The sequence below is a fragment of the Nycticebus coucang genome, chromosome 13 (assembly GCF_027406575.1).
Source record: "Nycticebus coucang isolate mNycCou1 chromosome 13, mNycCou1.pri, whole genome shotgun sequence".
Taxonomy (NCBI): domain Eukaryota; kingdom Metazoa; phylum Chordata; class Mammalia; order Primates; family Lorisidae; genus Nycticebus; species Nycticebus coucang.
Genome location: NC_069792.1, coordinates 90458714 through 90478924, shown reverse-complemented (window position 1 = coordinate 90478924; position 20211 = coordinate 90458714). Strand labels below are relative to the sequence as shown.

Sequence of the window (20211 nt, the reverse complement as noted above, 5' to 3'; positions counted from 1 at the left end):
TCTGTAAGAATTTTTCTATTTTTAAAATTCATTTTTTTTTTTTACTTTGTAAACATTTCTGTCACAAATGGAGACAGACACACACATTAGCTTCTACCTACCCAGGGTCAGGATCATCAATATCCCTGTCTTCCATCTTCCCATCCTGTCCCCCTGGAAGGTCTTCTGGGCCCGTAACACACATGGGGCTGTCATCTCCTGCAATAATAGTGCCTTCTTCTGAATACCTTCTGAAGCTGTTTTACAACTAACTTCTATAAGTAGAAGAAATATACTCTAAAATAATGATAAAATATATAGTAAATACATAACCAGAAACATAGTAGCTCATCATCATTAGCAAGTGTTCCGTGCTGTACGTAATTGTGTATAGACTTTCACAGGTCTGGCAGTGCGATAGGCTTGTTCACACCAGGATCCCCACAAACACGTGGTCACAGTGCTCTGCTATGACAGTAGGATTGCTACCATGTCATAGGCAACAGGAGATTTTCGCCTCTCTTGCAATCTTATGGGACCACCATTGCTGTATGTGGTCCCTGGTCAACTGAAATGTCATCAGTATGTGGCATATGACTATATAAAGAAGGCGGACAACACAACAGCAGAAAAAAAAATAATCTGATTAGAAATGGGCAAAGGATCTGAACAGCATGTCTGAAAAGAAGAGATACAAATGGCCTTTTCAGTATTTTTTTTTTTCTACCCAAAATGCTCTAATGATTTCCTCATTGACTCAGAGTAAAATCCTAAAAGCATTCGGGATCTGGTCTTTGCTGGCTTCTGTCCTCATCTCTTCATGCTTTTCCCTTGGCCCCTCCCTTTCACCACGTGGCATCCTTACTTTATCTCCAAGCCACAAGCACGATCCCCCTCTAGAGGTATCTGCACCCGCTGTTCCTTCTACCCGGAATGGTCCTCTCCAAACAGCTACATGGCTTTGCCACTCCACTGCCTTGAGTTCTTCAAGGTCACCCTGGCATGCTCTGGGTGAGGCCGTGCCTGGCCATCCTCTGTAAAGGTCAAACCTACCTCACCTGCTCTTTCTTCATCTTAGTGTTTTTCACTAAGTAGAAAATGTACTGGATTAAAAAAAAACAAAACACAACTTTTCAATCTTATTTATATTTCTTTGGTGTAGTACATACACCAATATGTATGTGTATGTACTACAAGGACAAGATTTTTTTTCTCTATTGTATTGTATTTATTTATTTTTATAATACAGCTTGTGCAAGTGTTATACCCAAAGCGAGTGGAATAGAGAAATGCCAGCACACTGAGTCCAAATTAAGCAAAGTTCCTTTATTGATCAGCTGGGCTGAGAGCAGGCTCACACCTCACAGCAGGTGTCCTCAAACTGCGGCCCGCGGGCCACATGAGGTGGTGTGATTGTATTTGTTCTCATTTTGTTTTTTTACTTCAAAATAAGATATGTGCAGTGTGCATAGGAATTTGTTCATAGTTTTTTTTTTTTTTTAAACTATAGTCTGGCCCTCCAACGGTCTGAGGGACAGTGAATTGGCCCCCTGTTCAAAAAGTTTGAGGATGCCTACCTCAAAGTCTCTTCACCCTTAGAAGCAGGGGGGGTGGAAACCTTTTATAAGGGACTTTTGGTAGGGGAGGGGAAATCCTTAATGCAAGCCGAATTTGACAAGAGCCAACACCTGGTAAGGGGAATCCTTACAAGGGGAAGCCGGGGATTTGCAGTTATTACTGAACTCTTTCAGCTGAGCTTCCTGTCTTAAAGGGGGAGTGTTGAAAGCCCCCAGCAAGATGGAATTGGGGCATAACACAAGTAAGTTTAACCATCAGAACAAAATGAGACCAATTAGGGAAGATTTCATGCAGGAAATACTTGATGAAGAGTAGTGTATTTTTTTTCTTTTCGTTCTTTCTTTCTTTCTTTTTTTTTTTTTTTTAGAGGCAGAGTTTTACTTTGTTACCCTTGGTAGAGTGCCATGGCGTTTCAGCTCACAGCAATCTCCACCTCTTGGGCTTAGGCGATTCTCTTACCTCAGCCTCCCGAGTATCTGGGACTACAGGCGTCTGCCACAACGTCTGGTTATTTTTTTGTTGCAGTTCGGCCGGGGCAGTGTTTGAACCCACCACCCTCAGTATATGGGGCCGGCGCCCTGCTCACTGAGCCACAGGCACTGCCCAGTAGTGTAGTTTTTTCAAATTGACTTCTTTAACAGGGTTAAACTAAGAGATTATTCATTAATCTTTGGAATTAAGATTGTTCAGGGTGTCCGTAAAGGTTGAAAACAGACAAATGCAAGGACAAGGCTTTTTATCTGTTGTATTTGTTTCATTGTACCCTGGAGCTTTAGAACAGCATCTGATTGATGACATGTATTTGTTGAATAAATGGATAGGAATGGAAGCTTTCAAAAATGCATGTTCAATGAGTTAGTAAAAGAACTGATTTGTTTCCTATCCCAGTCTTGGTCCTAGGCCCTGAGGATGTTGTGATTATTGTGATAAACAAGGCAAGAAAAGGTCCACAGTGCTTATGTTTTAGTTGTGGGATATACAAAACAAATAAACAATATATTAGTCCTGTGATTTCTGTGGAAAATTATTATGCTCTAAACTTGGTGATCTTAAGTAATACAGAGTTATTCTCTCACAGTTCTGGAGGACAAAATTCTGAAATCAAGGCATCACAGGGTTAGCTCTCCCAGAAGGCTCTGGGCAGAAGCCGTCCTTCTCTCGTCCTGAGTTCTGGTAGGTGCCTCCAAGCCTTGGCATTTCTTGGCTTGAAGCTTCATCACTCCCATCTCTGCCTCTCTCCTCACAGGACTTCTCCCTGTGTGTCTTCCTGTCTGTGTCTCTTCTTACAAACGCATCAGTCTTTCCATGACCTCTTCCTAACTAGATACGTGTGTAGAGATGCTATTTCCAAATAAGGTCACATTTTAAGGTTATGTTCCTGATTTTGCAGCCCACCTGGGTAAATTAATATGTAAGGGGTATAGAGGTGTCTATTGGGTTTAGGTGGGAGGTTGTCAGAAAGCTGAGGACCAATGGGGGAGGTACATAACGTCATTTAAAACACTGGATTGGTCACATATATGCAATCTGAGTTGCTGCACATTGGGCTGGCAGGCTACCAGTTTGGGACCCCTCCTGGGCCATAGAAACATATAATAGAACCTCCTTACAAGTTGACCACCCAAGGGATTGTAACAAACTGGTCAGCATGCAGAGGTGGTCAACATAAGGAACTAGGCCTACTGTCCTGACACATGTGGTGCAGGTCCGCTCTATGAAAATTGGGTCGGCTTAAGGAGGTGGTCAATGCAGAGAGGGGTTCAACTATGGAGATTCTACTGTATTGAATTTGTTCCAAGAAAAGTCAAAAGTCAGGAGGGACTCTGGTGCTGGGTGGGAAATGGATTTGGAGGTGGGGAGAACATTGAGGAAGTTTCATCTAGTTACTACATAGTATATTTAAAAAAGTAGCAGCTTTAAAAGTGAGTGTACTGAATAGTAGTTTAAATAGATCCTGGAATACATTAAAAGTAAAGTTTTAAACACTATTGGAATATTAGATTATCTTGTGGTTTATTTGTAATAATTACATGATGGTGATCAGCAACATTTTCTAGTGCATTTCTAGTTTATGTCAGAAGGTGGCAGCATTGTCACACAGCAGGGCCCTTGGTGGGGCCAGGCACACTCCTTCACTTGCCTTGACATCTATTGAAATCTGGGCAATGTTCTCTCTCCCACTGGCTCTCCTGTCTCTCCTCCCCTATCTCTTTACTCTCCCTTTCAACTTCCTCCCTGCTGGGTTAGCCTGGAATGGGCTGGGAGAAAAAAGGCTGATGTCAAAGAGAGTTAAATTTCCCCCTTAAACACCCCATTGATTGTACTAAATGGCTTCCCTAAAAATCTCTGGGAAGTGAGACCAGAATTATGGGCAACACAGAGCTATTTTCAGTATTTCAGAAAAGCTACAATTTGGTAAAATGTCCATTGCTTATGCTGGGATTGTTATGGATTCTGCGGTAAACCTGGTTGTCTTGTGCTGAGCAAAGGCCCAAGTTGGGAGTTTTAAACATCTTTCCATAAGCAGGCAAGTAGTATTTCTAAATAAGGCAATTACACTCTTTTGAAATATTGGAACCTTGGTCAACATATTAAGAAAGCAGAAGTGATAAAAAATCTTGGGGTTCACTATCTTGGTGGAAACATAAATGTTGTTTCAAACAAAAGACTGTTCTGATTGGAGCATTGAGGATGACTAGGAGAACCTGGGTTTGGAGTTGTGTAGGTCACTAGCTTTGTACCTCTGGTAGATAATTCAGATCCTCTGAGCTTCATTTTTCTCATTCTGTTGAGCTGTGTGGTTGGGTCAAATTAAATAATGTATGTGGAGAACCTAGCACAGCACTTGCACATACCTGATGTGCAATAAACCTTTCTGGAATGAACTGAACTAACAACAACAGCAATGTTGCACTTTGGAGTCTGGCTGTGTACCTGATTTCGTGGGCAGACAGACTCAGAAGCAATGGCTGGAAAGAAGATGAGACTTTGCTTCTCTGGTCTGAGACATTTAAGTTACCTGTGATACCAGGTGTTGGGGGTAGAGGAGTCAATAAGACAGAACCCCTGACTTCTGGAGTTTATGTTTTAATAAGCTGTTTTCACAGAAGAGATGAAAGAAGATTGTGGTATCTATTTCTGTGTCACCCCTAAAGCATAATGGTTTAAAAAAATAAGCATGTAATTTATATTTCTATCTTTCTGTGAATCAGGAATTTGGGAGTGGCCCAGCTGGGTGGTTTTGAGTTGAGGTCTTACATGTGATGGTAGTTGGATGTTAGTGGAGGCTACAGTCATCTGAAGGCTAATAGAGGCTGGAGAATTTGTTTTGAGGATGGCTCAAATAGTTGTTTGCAGGAGGCCTCAGTTCCCAACCCTGTGCACTCTGCATGGAAGGCTGAGTGTCCTCACAGCATGTTGCTGGCTTTCCAGAGAGAGAGAGAGAGAGAGAAATGGAGAGAGGAAAAAGTTGTGGTGCCTTCTATGAGCTGCTCATACTGTCAACTGCCATAATGTATTTGTTAGAAGTGAGTCATTAACCCTGCCCTCCATACAAGCTTTGTTTCTTTAGGGAGGCAAGTATCAAAGAATTTGTGGACTTATTTAAAACCAGCATCTAGATGTATATGCATATATATCTATATATCTCTCTCTATATTTATCTCCAGAGGTCATGATTCCTTTAGGATAAAAGCAGACTCTTCTGCCCACATACTAGTTAATTAATTCCACACTTATTTATTGAGCACTCACTATTTTCTAGAAGTCCCAGCATTGGAACATCCCTCTTTCTAGTTACACTTGGTCTTTGGAAAGAGTAAAAATGCTTTCAGCTTAGTTGACAGTTTGAAAGGCCAGAGTAGTAATTTTCTGGAAAGAAATAGACCATCTGACCAAGTAGGGGTGCAACCCAACCAGTTTCAAATTACCAGTGCAATTGTACTTGATTCGAGTATATCCCAGGTCTCTCTTTGGGAAATCCTTCTGCCTTTGTAATGGTTGTCTAGCAACCACAGCTTTGCTCAGTTCACACTGGGCGGTGTTTGAGTGGAGTTGCTCAATAGCATTAAAATTCACTGGGTTTCCCAAGCAGCAGAAAAACTGTCAGATGCTGAGCCCTGATGGCACCTGGCAGTGCAGTGGGATCATGGCAAGGTGGGTGGGTCCCAGGAGGAGTGGACTTTGCGTAGGTTGTGGGAAGGATGACCATATATGCGAGTATTTCTCCCCACGGGTGACTAGTAATGATGTGATTCGTGTCTAAGGATGGATGGCATTTGTTTCAAAGTGTCTTTGCTGCTTGCTTTGGCAGGGCTCACACTGACATGGGAATGACAGAAAAATAGAACATGGTAGCCTCCTGCATTGGTGAACATTCCAGTTTCATGGTTTATAGTTTACAGTTTTGTGAAGCTATAAATTTTAGGATGCCGGCACACAGATAACTCACGTCAGGCTACTTCTCAAAATTTATACTGGCCCCAAACACAAAAATAGGATTTGAATCCTTTCAAAGTCTGTTTTGAAAAAAAAAAAAAATAAGAAGGGGGGCAGAGACAAGATGGCTGACTGAAGCTGAAATTTAGCAAGTAACCTGGTGGATTAGAGCTGCACCAAGAGAGAAGGTTGAAGAACGCACATCAACCCAGCTGAGGCAAGCTGTGACCCCAAGGATACAAACAAAAGGTACAAAATCCATCACCAAGTGGACGGGAGTTCCCTCCCCCATGAGAACAGTTTGGAGTGCCCCACAAACAAACGAGCAGAGTTCAAAGGTACTCCCACTACAATCCACGGGAGAGACCCTCTAAAAACTGGACCTACCTCCCCTACTAGGGTGCCACAGCATTCTCCTACCAGGCATAAAACTGTATATATTCTCTACCTGCAACTCTGAGCTCCCAGCACTCCCCTCCACTCTCACTCTGAGGTCTGGAGGTCTGTCCCCCATGAGTCCAGATTCTTGGGTGATTTCTCGAGGGGTGTGGACAGGGCCTAAACTGCTGCAGCACGGGAGTGAGGAGAGGACGGTCAGCTGAGAGGGAACCACACTGGAGCGGTGGTGCCCCAGGCGCAGAGCAGCAGCCGTCTTTTTGCAACAATAGGGCTCACTCCCGGACATTCTGAAGCCACATGCCCTGTCTCCCTCGGCAACCAGAGGAGGCTGGGCATCTATTCAGGTGGCAACCACCATGGAACAGATCTGGGACAGAAACGCAGGCCCCGTGAGTAAAGGGTTTGCCTGAGGCGGTACTGGCCTGGGTGGAGCGCGGGGACTAGAAACACATACACAGAGCCAGGAAGTTGCCAGGGCGGGGCTGACCCAGAGGACTGCTTTACTGAGCCTAAGACACACCTGGCCCTCAGGGGATCGTCAGCCTATAGACAAAAGAAGACAGGAGGCTAGAACTGACAGGTAACTGAATACAAACCTGCAGGAGCAAAGACAGAGCCTGAGGCGCAGGCTCTGGGAACTCAAAACAACTTCTCTTCTGCAGGGGAATTTAGCAGGGACAGAAAAAATTCCTGCAAAGTTGTTCTGTTCTGTCAGTAACATCAATCAGGGGTGGGGCTAGAACTGAGTGAACACCCCCCAGCCTCCATCAAGCACCCAAGGTTGTCAGGCCTCACCTCCCCCTGCTAGATAGAGGCAGAACGCAGTGGCCTAGCTGAGCAGAAATAGATTTCCTTGTGATTCAGACAGGTGCAACCCCCTGGAATATCTGTTCACTAGAGGCAACTGGGTCACAGCCCTGCAGGGCTATCAGTGACTGGGTGTGACAGAGATGCAAGATGGGAAGGAGGCATCAACCTTCCCAGACTGATCTATTTGCTGTGTGGGTCCTCCTGACTCCATGGAGCACCAGAGCAAGCCATATCTGAGTAGTCACCAGACCCCTGCAATCCAGTTGCCAGAGACCTTTTAAACACCCCCACCTGAAACAGGTGCTGACTGAGACAATTGATTTGGACCTTTTGAACTGAGCCAATTGCCTGAGGACTTTTCAGGTGGTGCCCTGGGTGTGTGGTTGTAGGAAGGTTTGATTTTTCTTTTCCAATTGTTGCCTGTGGAGGGCGGGGTGACTTAATTGCTGGTATTTCTTCACAGCTGAGACTTCAACCCAGAGTAACTGTTTCACTGGGGTCAAACAGAGACCAGCTGAAAACAAGACAGAACCACTTAGCCCCACCACACCAAACAGAGCCCAAGTTTCTCAGGCCATAGCACTGCACAGGTCCTCAACAAAGCTCCAGGGGAAAAAAATCAAACGGTGTGAAACAATTATGGGGCGGAATCAGCAGAAAAACTCTGGTAATGTGAATAACCAGAATAGATCAACCCCCCCCCAAGAAAAGATATGGCAGATGTAACTGAAGGTCCCATTCATAAACAGCTGGCCGAGATGTCAGAAATCAAATTCAAAATTTGGATTCCAAATAACATTAATAGAATGGAGGAAAATTTGGAATTAGAAATTCGAGGAGCAATTCAAAAGTCGGAATTAGAAATTCTAGGAGAAATTCAAAAGTTGTCTCAAGAATTTAACGAATGTAAAGACAAAACCACCAAAGATTTTGATGCACTGAAGCAAGAATTTGTAGCCCTCAAAGATCTGAAAAATACAGTAGAATCCCTCAGTAACAGAGTGGAGCAAGCAGAAGAAAGGATTTCTGACATTGAAGACAAAGCCTTTGAACGCTCCCAAACTCTCAAAGAGGAAGAGAAATGGAGAGCAAAAACGGATCATTCTCTCAGAGAGCTCTGAGATAATTCAAAGAAGGCTAATGTCCACCTCATTGGAATCCCTGAAAGTGATGAAGTGGCCTGGCAAGGCACAGAGGCCCTTCTCCATGAAATTATGAAAGATAATTTTTCAGACATGTCAAAAGATTCTGAAATTCAGATAGCAGACAGTTTCAGAACCCCAGCACGACGCAATCTGAATAAGACATCCCCCAGGCATATGATAATTAACTTCACTAAAGTTAATATGAAGGAGAAAATTCTGAAAGCAGCCAGATGTAAGAAATGCATTACCTACAAAGGGAAGAATATTTGAATGACTGCAGATCTCTCTGCTGAAACTTTTCAAGCCAGAAGAGGGTGGTCATTGACTTTTAATCTCCTAAAGCAAAATAACTTTCAACACCGGATCCTGTATCCAGTTAAACTGAGTTTCATTTATGATGGAGAAATTAAATACTTTAATGACATTCATATGTTAAAGAAATTTGCCATAACCAAACCAGCTCTTCAGGATATTCTCAGACCTATCCTCCATAATGACCGGCCCAATGCTCTACCACAAAAGTAAACGCACTCAGAAACTTTTGATCAAACTCCAACTTCCACTGTGGTGGAAGGATTAAAAATGTCCACTGCACTTTTGAAAAACTCGATACCCAAAATTTTACGAGACTTATCAATATTCTCCATTAATGTGAACGGCTTAAACTGTCCTCTAAAGAGGCACAGGTTAGTTGACTGGATACAAAAACTCCGTCCAGATATTTGCTGCATACAACAGTCACATCTTACCTTAAAAGATAAATATAGACTCAGGGTGAAAGGATGGTCATTCCATATTTCAGGCAAATGGTAATCAGAAAAAAGCAGATGTTGCAATTCTATTTGCAGATACAATAGGCTTTAAACCAACAAAAGTAAGGAAGGATAAGAATGGTCACTTCATATTTGTTAAGGGTAATACTCAATATGATGAGATATCAATTATTAATATCTATTCACCCAACCAGAATGCACCTCAATTTATAAGAGAAACTCTAACAGACATGAGCAACTTGATTTCCTCCAGCTCTATAATAGTCGGAGATTTCAACACTCCTTTGGCAGTGTTGGATCGATCCTCCAATAAGAAGCTGAGCAAAGAAATTTTAGATTTAAACCTAACCATCCAATATTGGGATTTAGCAGACATCTATAGAACATTTCATCCCAAGAAAACTGAATACACATACTTCTCCTCAGCGCACAGAACATACTCCAAAATCGATCACATCTTAGGTCACAAGTCTAACCTCAGTAAATTTAAAGCAATAGAAATTATTCCTTGCATCTTCTCAGACCACCATGGAATAAAAATTGAACTCAGTAACAACAGGAATCTGCAAACTCATACAAAAACATGGAAGTTAAATAACCTTATGCTGAATGATAGCTGGGTCAGAGATGAGATTAAGAAGGAAATTGCCAAATTTTTTGGAACAAAATGACAATGAAGACACGAATTATCAGAACCTCTGGGATACCACAAAGGCAGTCCTAAGCGGGAAGTTTATAGCACTGCAAGCCTTCCTCAAGAGAATGGAAAGAGAGGAAGTTAACAACTTAATGGGACATCTCAAGCAACTGGAAAAGGAAGAACATTCCAACCCCAAACCCAGTAGAAGAAAAGAAATGAGCAAAATTAGAGCAGAATTAAATGAAATTGAAAACAAAAGAATTATACAACAGATCAATAAATAAAAAAGTTGTTTTTTTGAAAAGGTCAATTAAAAAGATAAACCTTTGGCTAACCTAACCAGGAAAAAGAGTAAAATCTCTAATCTTATTAATCAGAAAGGACAAGGATGAAATAACAACAGACTCCTCAGAAATTCAAAAAATCCTTAATGAATATTACAAGAAACTTTATTCTAAGAAATATGAAAATCTGAAGGAAATTGACCAACACTTGGAAGCACATTACCTTCCAAGACTTAGCCAGAATCAACTGGAAATGTTGAACAGGCCCATATCAAGTTCTGAAATAGCATCAACCATACAAAATCTCCCTAAAAAGAAAAGCCTGGGACCAGATGGCTTCACGTCAAAATTCTACCAAACCTTTAAAGAGGAATTAGTACCTGTATTACTCAACCTGTTTCAAAATGTAGAAAAAGAATAAAGACTACCCAACACGTTCTATGAAGCAAACATCACCCTGATCCCCAAACCAGGAAAAGACCCAACAAGAAAAGAAAATTATAGACCAATATCACTAATGAATATAGATGCAAAAATATTCAACAAGATCCTAATAAACAGAATCCAGCAACACATCAAACAAATTATACATCATGACCAAGTTGGTTTTATCCCAGGGTGTCAAGGCTGGTTCAATATACGTAAATCTATAAATGTAATTCAGCACATAAACAAATTAAAAACCAACGACCATATTATTCTCTCAATTGATGCAGAAAAAGCTTTTGATAATATCCAGCATCCCTTCATGATCAGAACACTTAAGAAAATTGGTGTAGAAGGGACATTTCTTAAACTGATAGAGGCCATCTACAGCAAACCCACAGCCAATATCGTATTGAATGGAGTTAAATTGAAATCATTTCCACTCAGACCAGGAACCAGACAAGGCTGCCCATTGTCTCCACTGCTCTTTAGTATTGTAATAGAAGTTTTAGCCATTGCAATTAGGGAAGAAAAGACGATCAAGGGTATCCGTATAGGGTCAGAAGAGATCAAACTTCTATTCTTCGCAGATGATATGATTGTATATCTGGAAAACACTAGGGCTTCTACTACAAAACTCTTAGAAGTGATCAAGGAATACAGCAGCATCTCAGGTTACAAAATCAACATTCATAAATCGGTAGCCTTTATATATACCAACAATAGTCAGCTGAAAAAACAACTCTATTCCATTCACAGGAGTGCCAAAGAAGATGAAATATTTGGGAATTTATCTAACAAAGGACATGAAAGATCTGTATAAAGAGAACTATGAAACTCTAAGAAAAGAAATAGCCAATAATATTAAAATATGGAAAAACATACCATGCTCATGGCTGGGAAGAATCAACTTTGTTAAAATGTCCATACTACCCAAAGCAATATATAATTTTAAAGCAATCCCTATTAAAGCTCCACTGTCATACTTTGAAGATCTTGAAAAAACAATGCTTTGTTTTATATGGAATTAGAAAAAAATATTTTATGAGGAGGACCCCCCTCCCCCGGGCAATTGAAGCAGCTTCAAAAATACACTACTGGGACCTGATCAAACTAAAAAGCTTCTGCACAGCCAAGAACACAGTAAGTAAAGCAAGCAAACAGCCCTCAGAATGGGAGAAGATATTTGTAGGTTATGTCATAAAATACTCACCCAGACCGATTTCTTCAAGGGTTTTCCCTGCACTCTCTTCTAGTATTTTCATAGTTTCATGTCTTAAGTTTAAATCTTTAATCCAGGGAGAGTTAATGGTGAAAACTGTGGGTCCAATTTCAGTCTTCTACAGATTGCCAGCCAGTTCACCCAGCACCATTTGTTAAATAGGTAATCTTTTCCCCACGGAATGTTTTTAATTGGCTTGTCAAAGATCAAATAACGGTAAGTAGCTGGATTCATCTCTTGGTTCTCTATTCTGTTCCAGACATCTACTTCTCTGTTTTTGTGCCAGTACCATGCTGTTTTGATCACTATCGATTACTCCTGCTTTGTTTTTATTTCTGAGTAATATCTTGGCTATTCGAGGTTTTTTCTCATCTTCATAGGAATCCTATAAAGGGTAGGTATTATTCCCATTTACACACGAGAACTCTGGTTATCAGAGGAATGATGTGACTTGAATCTTTTTAAATGTATTGAATAATTTTATGGCCCCAAATATGTATTCTTAGAAAAAAGTGTGTAGTATGATGATATGAGGTGGTGTATTCTATAAATGTGAATTAGGTCAAGTTGATTAATAGTGTAGCTCAAGTCTTCTATATCCTTATTGATTTCCTGTCAATTTGTTGTATCAATTATTGAGTTATGGGCGTTGAAATCTCGGATTATAATTGACAATTTTTCCATTTCTCCTTTTGGTTTAATCAACTTTTACTTCATATAGTTTGAAACTCAATTATTAGGGGCATAAACATTCAGGATTGTTATGTCTTCTTGATGAATTGATCTCTTATGGTTATGAAAAGAACTTCATTATCCCTGGTAATGTTCTCTGCTCTGCAGTCTCTTTTGTCTGAGTTGGGATATAGACAAGCCAACTTTCTATTGATTGGGATTAAGATGTTATCTTTTCCCATCCTTTTGTTTTTATTCTGTTTGTATTTGTATATCTAACGTGCATTTCTTGCAGACAGCATATGCTTGCATCATGCTTATTTCCACATTTTGCCATGTGGATGCCTTTTAGTTGAGATGTTTAGATCATTCGCAATTAATAGGCTTCTTGATATGGTATGTTTAGGTCTATCATCTTGATACTTATTTTTTAATTTGCCATATGTTGTTTATTCCCTTTTCTTGCTTTCCTCTGTAATGAGTATTTTTGAATAATTCCTCTTTGTATCCTTTGTTGGCTTATTTACTATAATGTTGTTTTGTTATTTTAGAAGTTCTTTTAGAGTTCAAGTGATATTATGCCACTTCATGTATATTATAAGAAACTTACAAGCACATAATCCATTTCTTTCCTTCCAGATTTATGCTATTTTTGACATAGATTCTACTTGTGGATATGTTATAAAACTCACATTAAATTGTCATTATTTTTGCTGAAACAAATTAGTTTATTTACTGATCTTATATGTTTATCCATGCCCCTCCTGAGGCTCTTAATTAGATTGTATAGACCCACATACACCACCTGGTGTCGTATTCATTCTGCCCAAATGATTTCTTTCTTTCTTTCTTTCTTTTCTTCCTTCCTTCCTTCCTTCCTCCCTCCCTCCCTCCCTCTCTCTCTCTCTCTCTCTCTCTCGACAGAGTCTTACCTTATCACCCTTGGTAGAGTGCCTGGCATCACACAGCTGACAGCAACTTCCAACTCCTGGGCTTAGGTGATTCTCTTGCCTCAGCTGCCCGAGTAACTGAGACTACAGGCATCACAACGCCCAGCTATTTTTTTTGTTAACGGGAACTACAGGCATCACAATGCCCAGCTATTTTTGTTGTTGTTGTTGCAGTTTGGCCAGGGCTGGGTTTGAACCTGCCACCTTGGGTATATGGGGCCAGCGCCCTACCCACTGAGCCACAGGCGCCACCCCACAAATGATTTCTTTTTACATTTCTTATAGAGTCACTCCACTGGTAATGACTTTGTTTAGCCTTCAATGCCTGCAAATGTTTTTAGTTTGACTCCATTTTAGTTGGTTTTGAAATTATTTTAGCTGGTTATAAAATTCTGGGTTGATAGCATTTCTTTTAATACTTGTACATGGGGTGTTGAGATTCTTGTATTTGTGAATTTATAGATTTCATCAAATTTGGACATTTTAGGCATAGATTTCTTCAATTTTTTTCTGTCTCCTATCACTCTTCTTTAGAAACTTCAATTACCATGTTTAATGCTACCAGGGGTCCTCAAACTTTTTAAATAGGGGGCCAGTTCACTGTCCCTCAGACCATTGGAGAGCCGGACTATACTTTAAAAAAAAAAAACAACGATGAACAAATTCCTATATACACTGCACATATCTTATTTTGAAGTAAAAAAAAAAAAAAGGGAATAAATACAATCATACCGTCACATGTGGCCCGCAGGCCGTAGTTTTAGGATCCCTGGGACTAGACCCTTATTCTGGGATGCAATGAAGTTACCTGGAAAAAGATTCCTCTGAGTGTTGCTTCTAAGTTTTTTTTAGATTAGACCAGAAAAGCATTTAGTCCAGGGTTAATTATTTTCCATGGGTAAAATAAGAAGACCCTCTGAGTATGTCATCTACTGCCCAGAAAATCATAAGGCTTTCGAGTTTACTTGGGGAAAAGATACTATTTATGAGTTTCTGTAAAGATTGGGCCCTGCTTCCTAGAAATCTTTTTTGGTATTTTTTTCCTCCTGAGCTTAGGTAGTTTTCTCACTGCAAGTGCTGATCACCTGAGTACTTGAGGAAAACCTGAAAATCTCTGGCATTTTCTCTCTGTTTAGCTTTCTTCTCTCTGGTAGTTTGTTCTGCAAACTAGTCTCTTCTGTCTCCCCAGACTCTTAATTGATTTTTAAACTGTATCTATTTGTTTATTTATATCTATTTGTAATTTTTTCTGTGGTTTTTCTAAGCATTGCACTTTGTACACCTAAAATTTCACATTCTATTTAGAGTTAGTATTTTAGCACTTCAGGCATAAGCATAGAAGCCGTATACTGCGTAAGTCTCTTTGGCTTTATATCTGCCATTATAACTGACCTATATAGTCAAAATTTTTGCTTTTGAGATTTATATGTATTTTGAAAAATTTAAGAGGAGAAAAAATAGTCTATTTATTCAAATTATTTACATTTCTGCTGCTGTTTTTTCAATCCTAAACTTTTATTTCCTCTGGCATCGTTGTCCTTCAGCCTGATGAACTTCCTTTGGCAATCCCTTTAGAGCAGGCCCACTGAGGACAAATTCCCTTAGCCATCCTTCATCTGAAGATGTCTTTATTTCACAAGATTTTAGCCATACACTTATACAACCTGTGCTTTTATTTACTGAATTCATTTTTTTTTTTTTTTGCAGTTTTTGGCTGGGGCTGGGTTTGAACCCGCCACCTCCAGCATATGGGGCCGGCGCCCTACTCCTTTGAGCCACAGGCACCACCCTTTTTACTGAATATTTTTATTTCAATTGACTCCCTTCTTTTGTAGGAAGAAATTTGAACAAAAACAAAACTTTATCACTGCCATAAATGGAAAATCAGTATCACTTGCTATACACAAATGGCAACAATAAGATATCTATATATAGTGAAAATAAAACATGACTAAATTCTCTCTTGCTGGCCAGGCACTGAACATGAAATCAGTTCTTTCTTTGTAACAAGTTCCCTTTGGGAACTATCTGTTGGATGGGTGGATGGATGAGTGAATGAACAAAACCAGACTGTTTCTGTCTCTGCATTTGCTGAATAAAGATTTATTGAGCCTGCATTCTGCAGCGGGCACTGAATTATCTCTGGTGTCACCGTATCACGAGACAGATGAGGTCTAGGCCAGCCCAGCACTGTCATCTGGCACTTTGGTGTGAAGGAGCAGATCCAACCTGAGAGAGGGCTTTGATGAGGCAAACTTGAAAAGCTGTTAAATGGAAAGGCTGTTAGAGATGAAGCCCATTGCCAGCTGCTTCAGGCTGTCTGTCCCTGTCTGTAGCATCCCAGGTCCCCCCGCCCCCACCCCGTGCAGCTCCATCTCAGGCAGGGTGGGTAGTATGTGCTATTTCCTGTGATGTTTGGAACCATCTCTTGGTATTATAACTGCCTGCTCCAAACATCTTTATTTAGCATTTACTGAGAGCCCGACCTTTTCCCACCCAAGGCCATTAGTTTTATCAGTGAGCTCTGTGTGTGCTCTTACTTGGAATAAATCCCCTCTGAGTCAGGGGCAATAGATCATGGGCTCCATCATTTACGGCCTATAAATTACAGGGTGGATGGGAAATCTGGCTTCTATGCTGGGCTGCTTGCTCCTTAGATACACAGTGTCACTCTTTTATCGGGGAAGGGTGGGGGAGGCTGTTTGGTCTCCTTCTGAACCTCCTGAAAGACAGTATTTACTGGCTATGGAAACACCTTCACCACATGTTTATTTCTTTGAGACATCCTGCCCCAAGCTCACTGGCTCCTGTTCTCATCCCTGTCCTGAGCTGTCTGGGCATTTAATGGCATTGGGCAGTGTGCTGTCCACATTTCCAAGGCTCCTCAGTGGCAGCAGAATATGCTTTTAAAAACCCCACCACACCCAGACTGTTTGGGGTTTCATAATGGCAAAGAGTGGCTGTCTTCAGCACTCTGGAGGTTGCATTCCTGAGACAGGGTGTTCCTGCCTTTCCACTGAGGCCACAAGGCTTCATTGATGGCTGGGACCCCATCCTCACTCCTTGAGAGATGGGACAGCATGCTTGGGGCTTCCGCCTCCCCAAGGCTGGTCGCTTCACCCTGGGAAACAGACCCACAGTTGTAGAGCTGCAGGTTTCAGGATGAACTCTGGCCATCCTAGGGTGGTTGTTCTCAGAGACATCTCTGCCAGGTTCAGATTTCCGAGAACTGTGCTGTCTCCACATTTGGAGCTCAGGTCTTACTGTGTAAGCAGTTCTAAGGAGCCTCAGTTTAGCCCATGCTGGCCTCAGGATGATCCAGGGGGGTGGGGAGTGGTGAGTGAAGGTGGGGACATACGAGCATGGGCCTGTTGCAATGGTAAAGGTTGCAGAGCTGCCGGCATATTAACCATCACTGGTCCAGCCTCTTCCTGGGGGAGGCTCTGACATCCCCGACAAATGCTCACCCAGCTTCAGCCTTCATGTGCCAGGCCCTGCCTGGATCCCAGCCTTGCTAAGCTCTCCACTGCTGGTGACGACGTCTCAGCTTCATCTATGCCTCCTGGAAGGCCAAGCTCTGAGACACCTGCGGCCCCAAGGCAGGAGAGTTGGAAAACACTCTGGATAAGTGGAATGAAACTCACCTTCAGCTGTCAACCTGGGCTGCTTGTCTAATCTGCGTCTTTTGCCCAGTTATGTAGGAACTGGGATGAAACTTTGTCCTGACACTAGCCACCCCCCCTTCCTCGTTCTCCATGCCTACGCCCTTCTTTTCCTGATGTATCTGCTTCCCAGTCCTGCTTTGGTCTTGTGAGATCTTCCTCCCCAAGGCTTATAGCCTTGTCCCTGGCCCACAGCTTACGGTTCCGGTCTTGCTGGCCGCTGAGCTCCTAGATGTAGACCTGCGTAGAGTAAAACTGGCTTCTGTTTTCTGTTGCTTTGTATTCCTGTGACAGGTAATGACCACATGCTAACACCTATGGTTCGGGGATATGCCCAGCACCAGAATGAGCCTGCTGGGTTAGATGCCTTCCAAGGACTTATAGGTCAATGCATGCACAAAATGTTTCATTTCTGGACCATCCTGAACTACCCATCAGTCTGTATGATCTAGCTACAGTTAACCACTACATTCCTAAGTACACACTGAAAACGAACCTCCTAAGGGGGAAAATGTATTCAGTGACAATATACACCCTGAATAAATACTATATGCCAGACACTTTGCTATGCATTTTATAGGTATTAGATTCTATGAAGCCTATGAAGTAGATATGATTATTATCATTGTTATTATTTTTTATTTCATTTATTTACTGATTTTTTTTTGAGATGTGAGTTTTGCTATGTTGCAGGCCTCAAACTCCTGGGCTCATCAGATTCTCTGGCCTCAGCCTTCCAAGTGGCTGGGACTACGGCCCTCATGCCTGGCCTTGCTATTATTATTAACATTATGCTTCCCAGCAGCGTGCCAGGACTGTTCAGAGCACAGGCACTGTAGCTGGACTGCCTGGACTGAAATCCCAACTCTGCCACTTTCTGCTTGTTCCTTGGATAGGTCGCTTGGCTTTTTTGTTTCAGTTTTCTCATTCATGATATGTGGTTACTAACCACCACTTCAAATAGTTGTTAGGAGGACTAAATCAGTTGATGCATTTAAAGCATTTAGAACAGTGCTTACCAGACCCAGAGATGTCAAGTGAGCTGCCTAGCAACGCACAGTAAATGGCAAAGCCAGGCCCTCTGGTTCTGAGGCCTGTCCCCTCTTCTGCATAGGATATATATTTATGTGAAGCATCTGCCATATAGTAGATTCTCAAGAAATGGTAGTTATTATATTATCAGTCATATGCTAATTATATATAATGATTATTTTTCTAATATATTGGACTAAGTTACTGTTATATTAAAACATTTCTGTAAGTAAGAAAATTAAGATTTTCTTTCAAAAAAACTTAACAATTAAAAGAAAAATTGACTATCAAAGAAAAAAAAAGAAAAAAGAAACAGCAGTTTCTCTGGTGTCACGGCTAAGAGAATGGAACTGGGTCATGGGACACCTGGGGCTGGGATGAGACTCTGTCACTTTCAAACCAGATGATCTTCATAAGTCAGCAAATCTCTTCCACCTGTAGTTTTCTTATTTGTAAAAGAAAGAATAAAATCTACCTTGCCAGGGTGCAGTGGATTGAACTAGAAGACACAGATAAGAGAGTAGGTGTGAAATAATCTTGTTAACTTTAAGCTCCAGTTTTCTCATTTGTAAAGTGGGACTGTTATACCTGCATGTAACGATCACGTGAAAAAATTCACGGAAAGAGCTCAGCATACTCCTGGAGCAGAGTAACTACTCAGTGAACGCTGGTGTTGTCGTCATTAAGACACGGGACCTAAATGTAAACAAGTATTTGGTTGTTTTCCTCTGAAGAGGGCCTTCAGACAAGGCGTCTGTACTCCATCCTCTCCTTCTGAACAAGATGGTCCCAGAGGAATGCATGAATTTGCAAGATGGTTGCCCAGCGTTAGGGCATGGAGCATGGCTGTGAAGCAGATTTTCCCTCTGCCCGCAGATAACTAGTCTCCAGGGGACCTCAAACATGTGACCCTGTCTTCATTAGCCATGTGAACTTGCTGGCCCAGTCTGCCCTTGGTAATAATTCCTGCCAGGTCACAAAGAATATTTTACCCCATGAGCCTTGAGTTAATAGCAACCTTTGACCTCATTCACTTAAAAGGTAATAAGCAACAGAAGCATTCATTCATCCAGCAAACATTTATCAAGGGACATTCTTGAGTTCCTTAGTCCATCATGACTCAGTGTGCATGCTGCCGGCGCTTTCAGGCTGCTGCATTCTTCCCGAGATAAGAACAAAGTCAGGTATCTGAGTTGTCCTTGTATTGGGTCATTCATCACCTTTTCTCTTCTCTCCACACCCAATTGAGTCAGGAACTCACATTAAAAGGGCTTTGTGTTGATGACTCTGAAAAAGCCCAGGACCCCCTTCCCCCTCCTTTATGACCCCATTAGCAGGCTGACAGTGATGACCGTGCGAGGGAACGAGCACAAGAGGGCGTCACTGACAGACGCAGAGCACATGTGTGCCGCCCCAGGGGTGGCACGTGCATGCCCGGGCAGCGCTCCTTAACTTAGTTCAGTCCAGCAGGTCTTGGGTACGTCTCCATGTGCTCATCCATTCAATGATTCATTCATCAAACATTTTTTGACTGTTGTATGCAAGCACTGTCCTGCACTGCGAACTGGGCCGGAAACAGAAGAAATCGACAATGCCCACCCCGCCTGCATTCTCAGGGAAGTTACTGTTTGCATTTGCAAAATACTTGGAAGAGGACTAGATGCACAGGGGAGAAGAAATAAAAGTTTCCCTCATGTATCATTCATGCCTTCATTCCCTCAATTTATTAATTACCAACTATATGTGGTGTACAATGCTAGATGCTGGTACCCGGAGATGAACAACAGAGACAAAGTTTCTACTCTAATGGAATCTGAGGAGGTGGCCTTAGACAAGGCGATGAAAGAACACCACCTTCAGGCCACTATCTCCATTCTGAGAGAGCTAGCTGTGCCCAAAGTGGGGAAAGGGCGAAGGGGAGGGGGACGAGCACATGCAAAGCCCTATCGTGGGAAAAAGATTGGCATTTTCGAGGAGAGATTTTGAAAACAGGTTTGGAGAGAAATGACAGACGGGGAGGATGGCAAGAGGTGAGTTTGGAGAACTGGGAAGGAGTCAGATAATGCAAAGAGCCTCTCCGCAGGCCATGACAGGAGTTTGGAGATCCATTTTACATATACGAAAAGTTAAATTTTCTTACATATGCACAGTTTTATTATATATGTATAGTTTGATTGTTGAGAGTAAAAGGAAATTCTTGAG

The 20211-nt window shown here is 41.7% G+C and overlaps 1 protein-coding gene across 1 annotated transcript in view; it reads left to right on the top strand.

Moving 5' to 3' along the window:
* Positions 1 to 19995, top strand: part of GSDMC (gasdermin C) — a 56435-nt gene extending 36440 nt beyond the window's left edge. The window contains exons 13-14 of the mRNA XM_053558693.1: positions 17272 to 17335; positions 19770 to 19995. Coding sequence (XP_053414668.1) covers positions 17272 to 17335; positions 19770 to 19995 — 290 coding nt within the window. The remainder of the gene's footprint in view (positions 1 to 17271; positions 17336 to 19769) is intronic.
* The last annotated feature ends 216 nt before the right edge of the window (positions 19996 to 20211 follow it).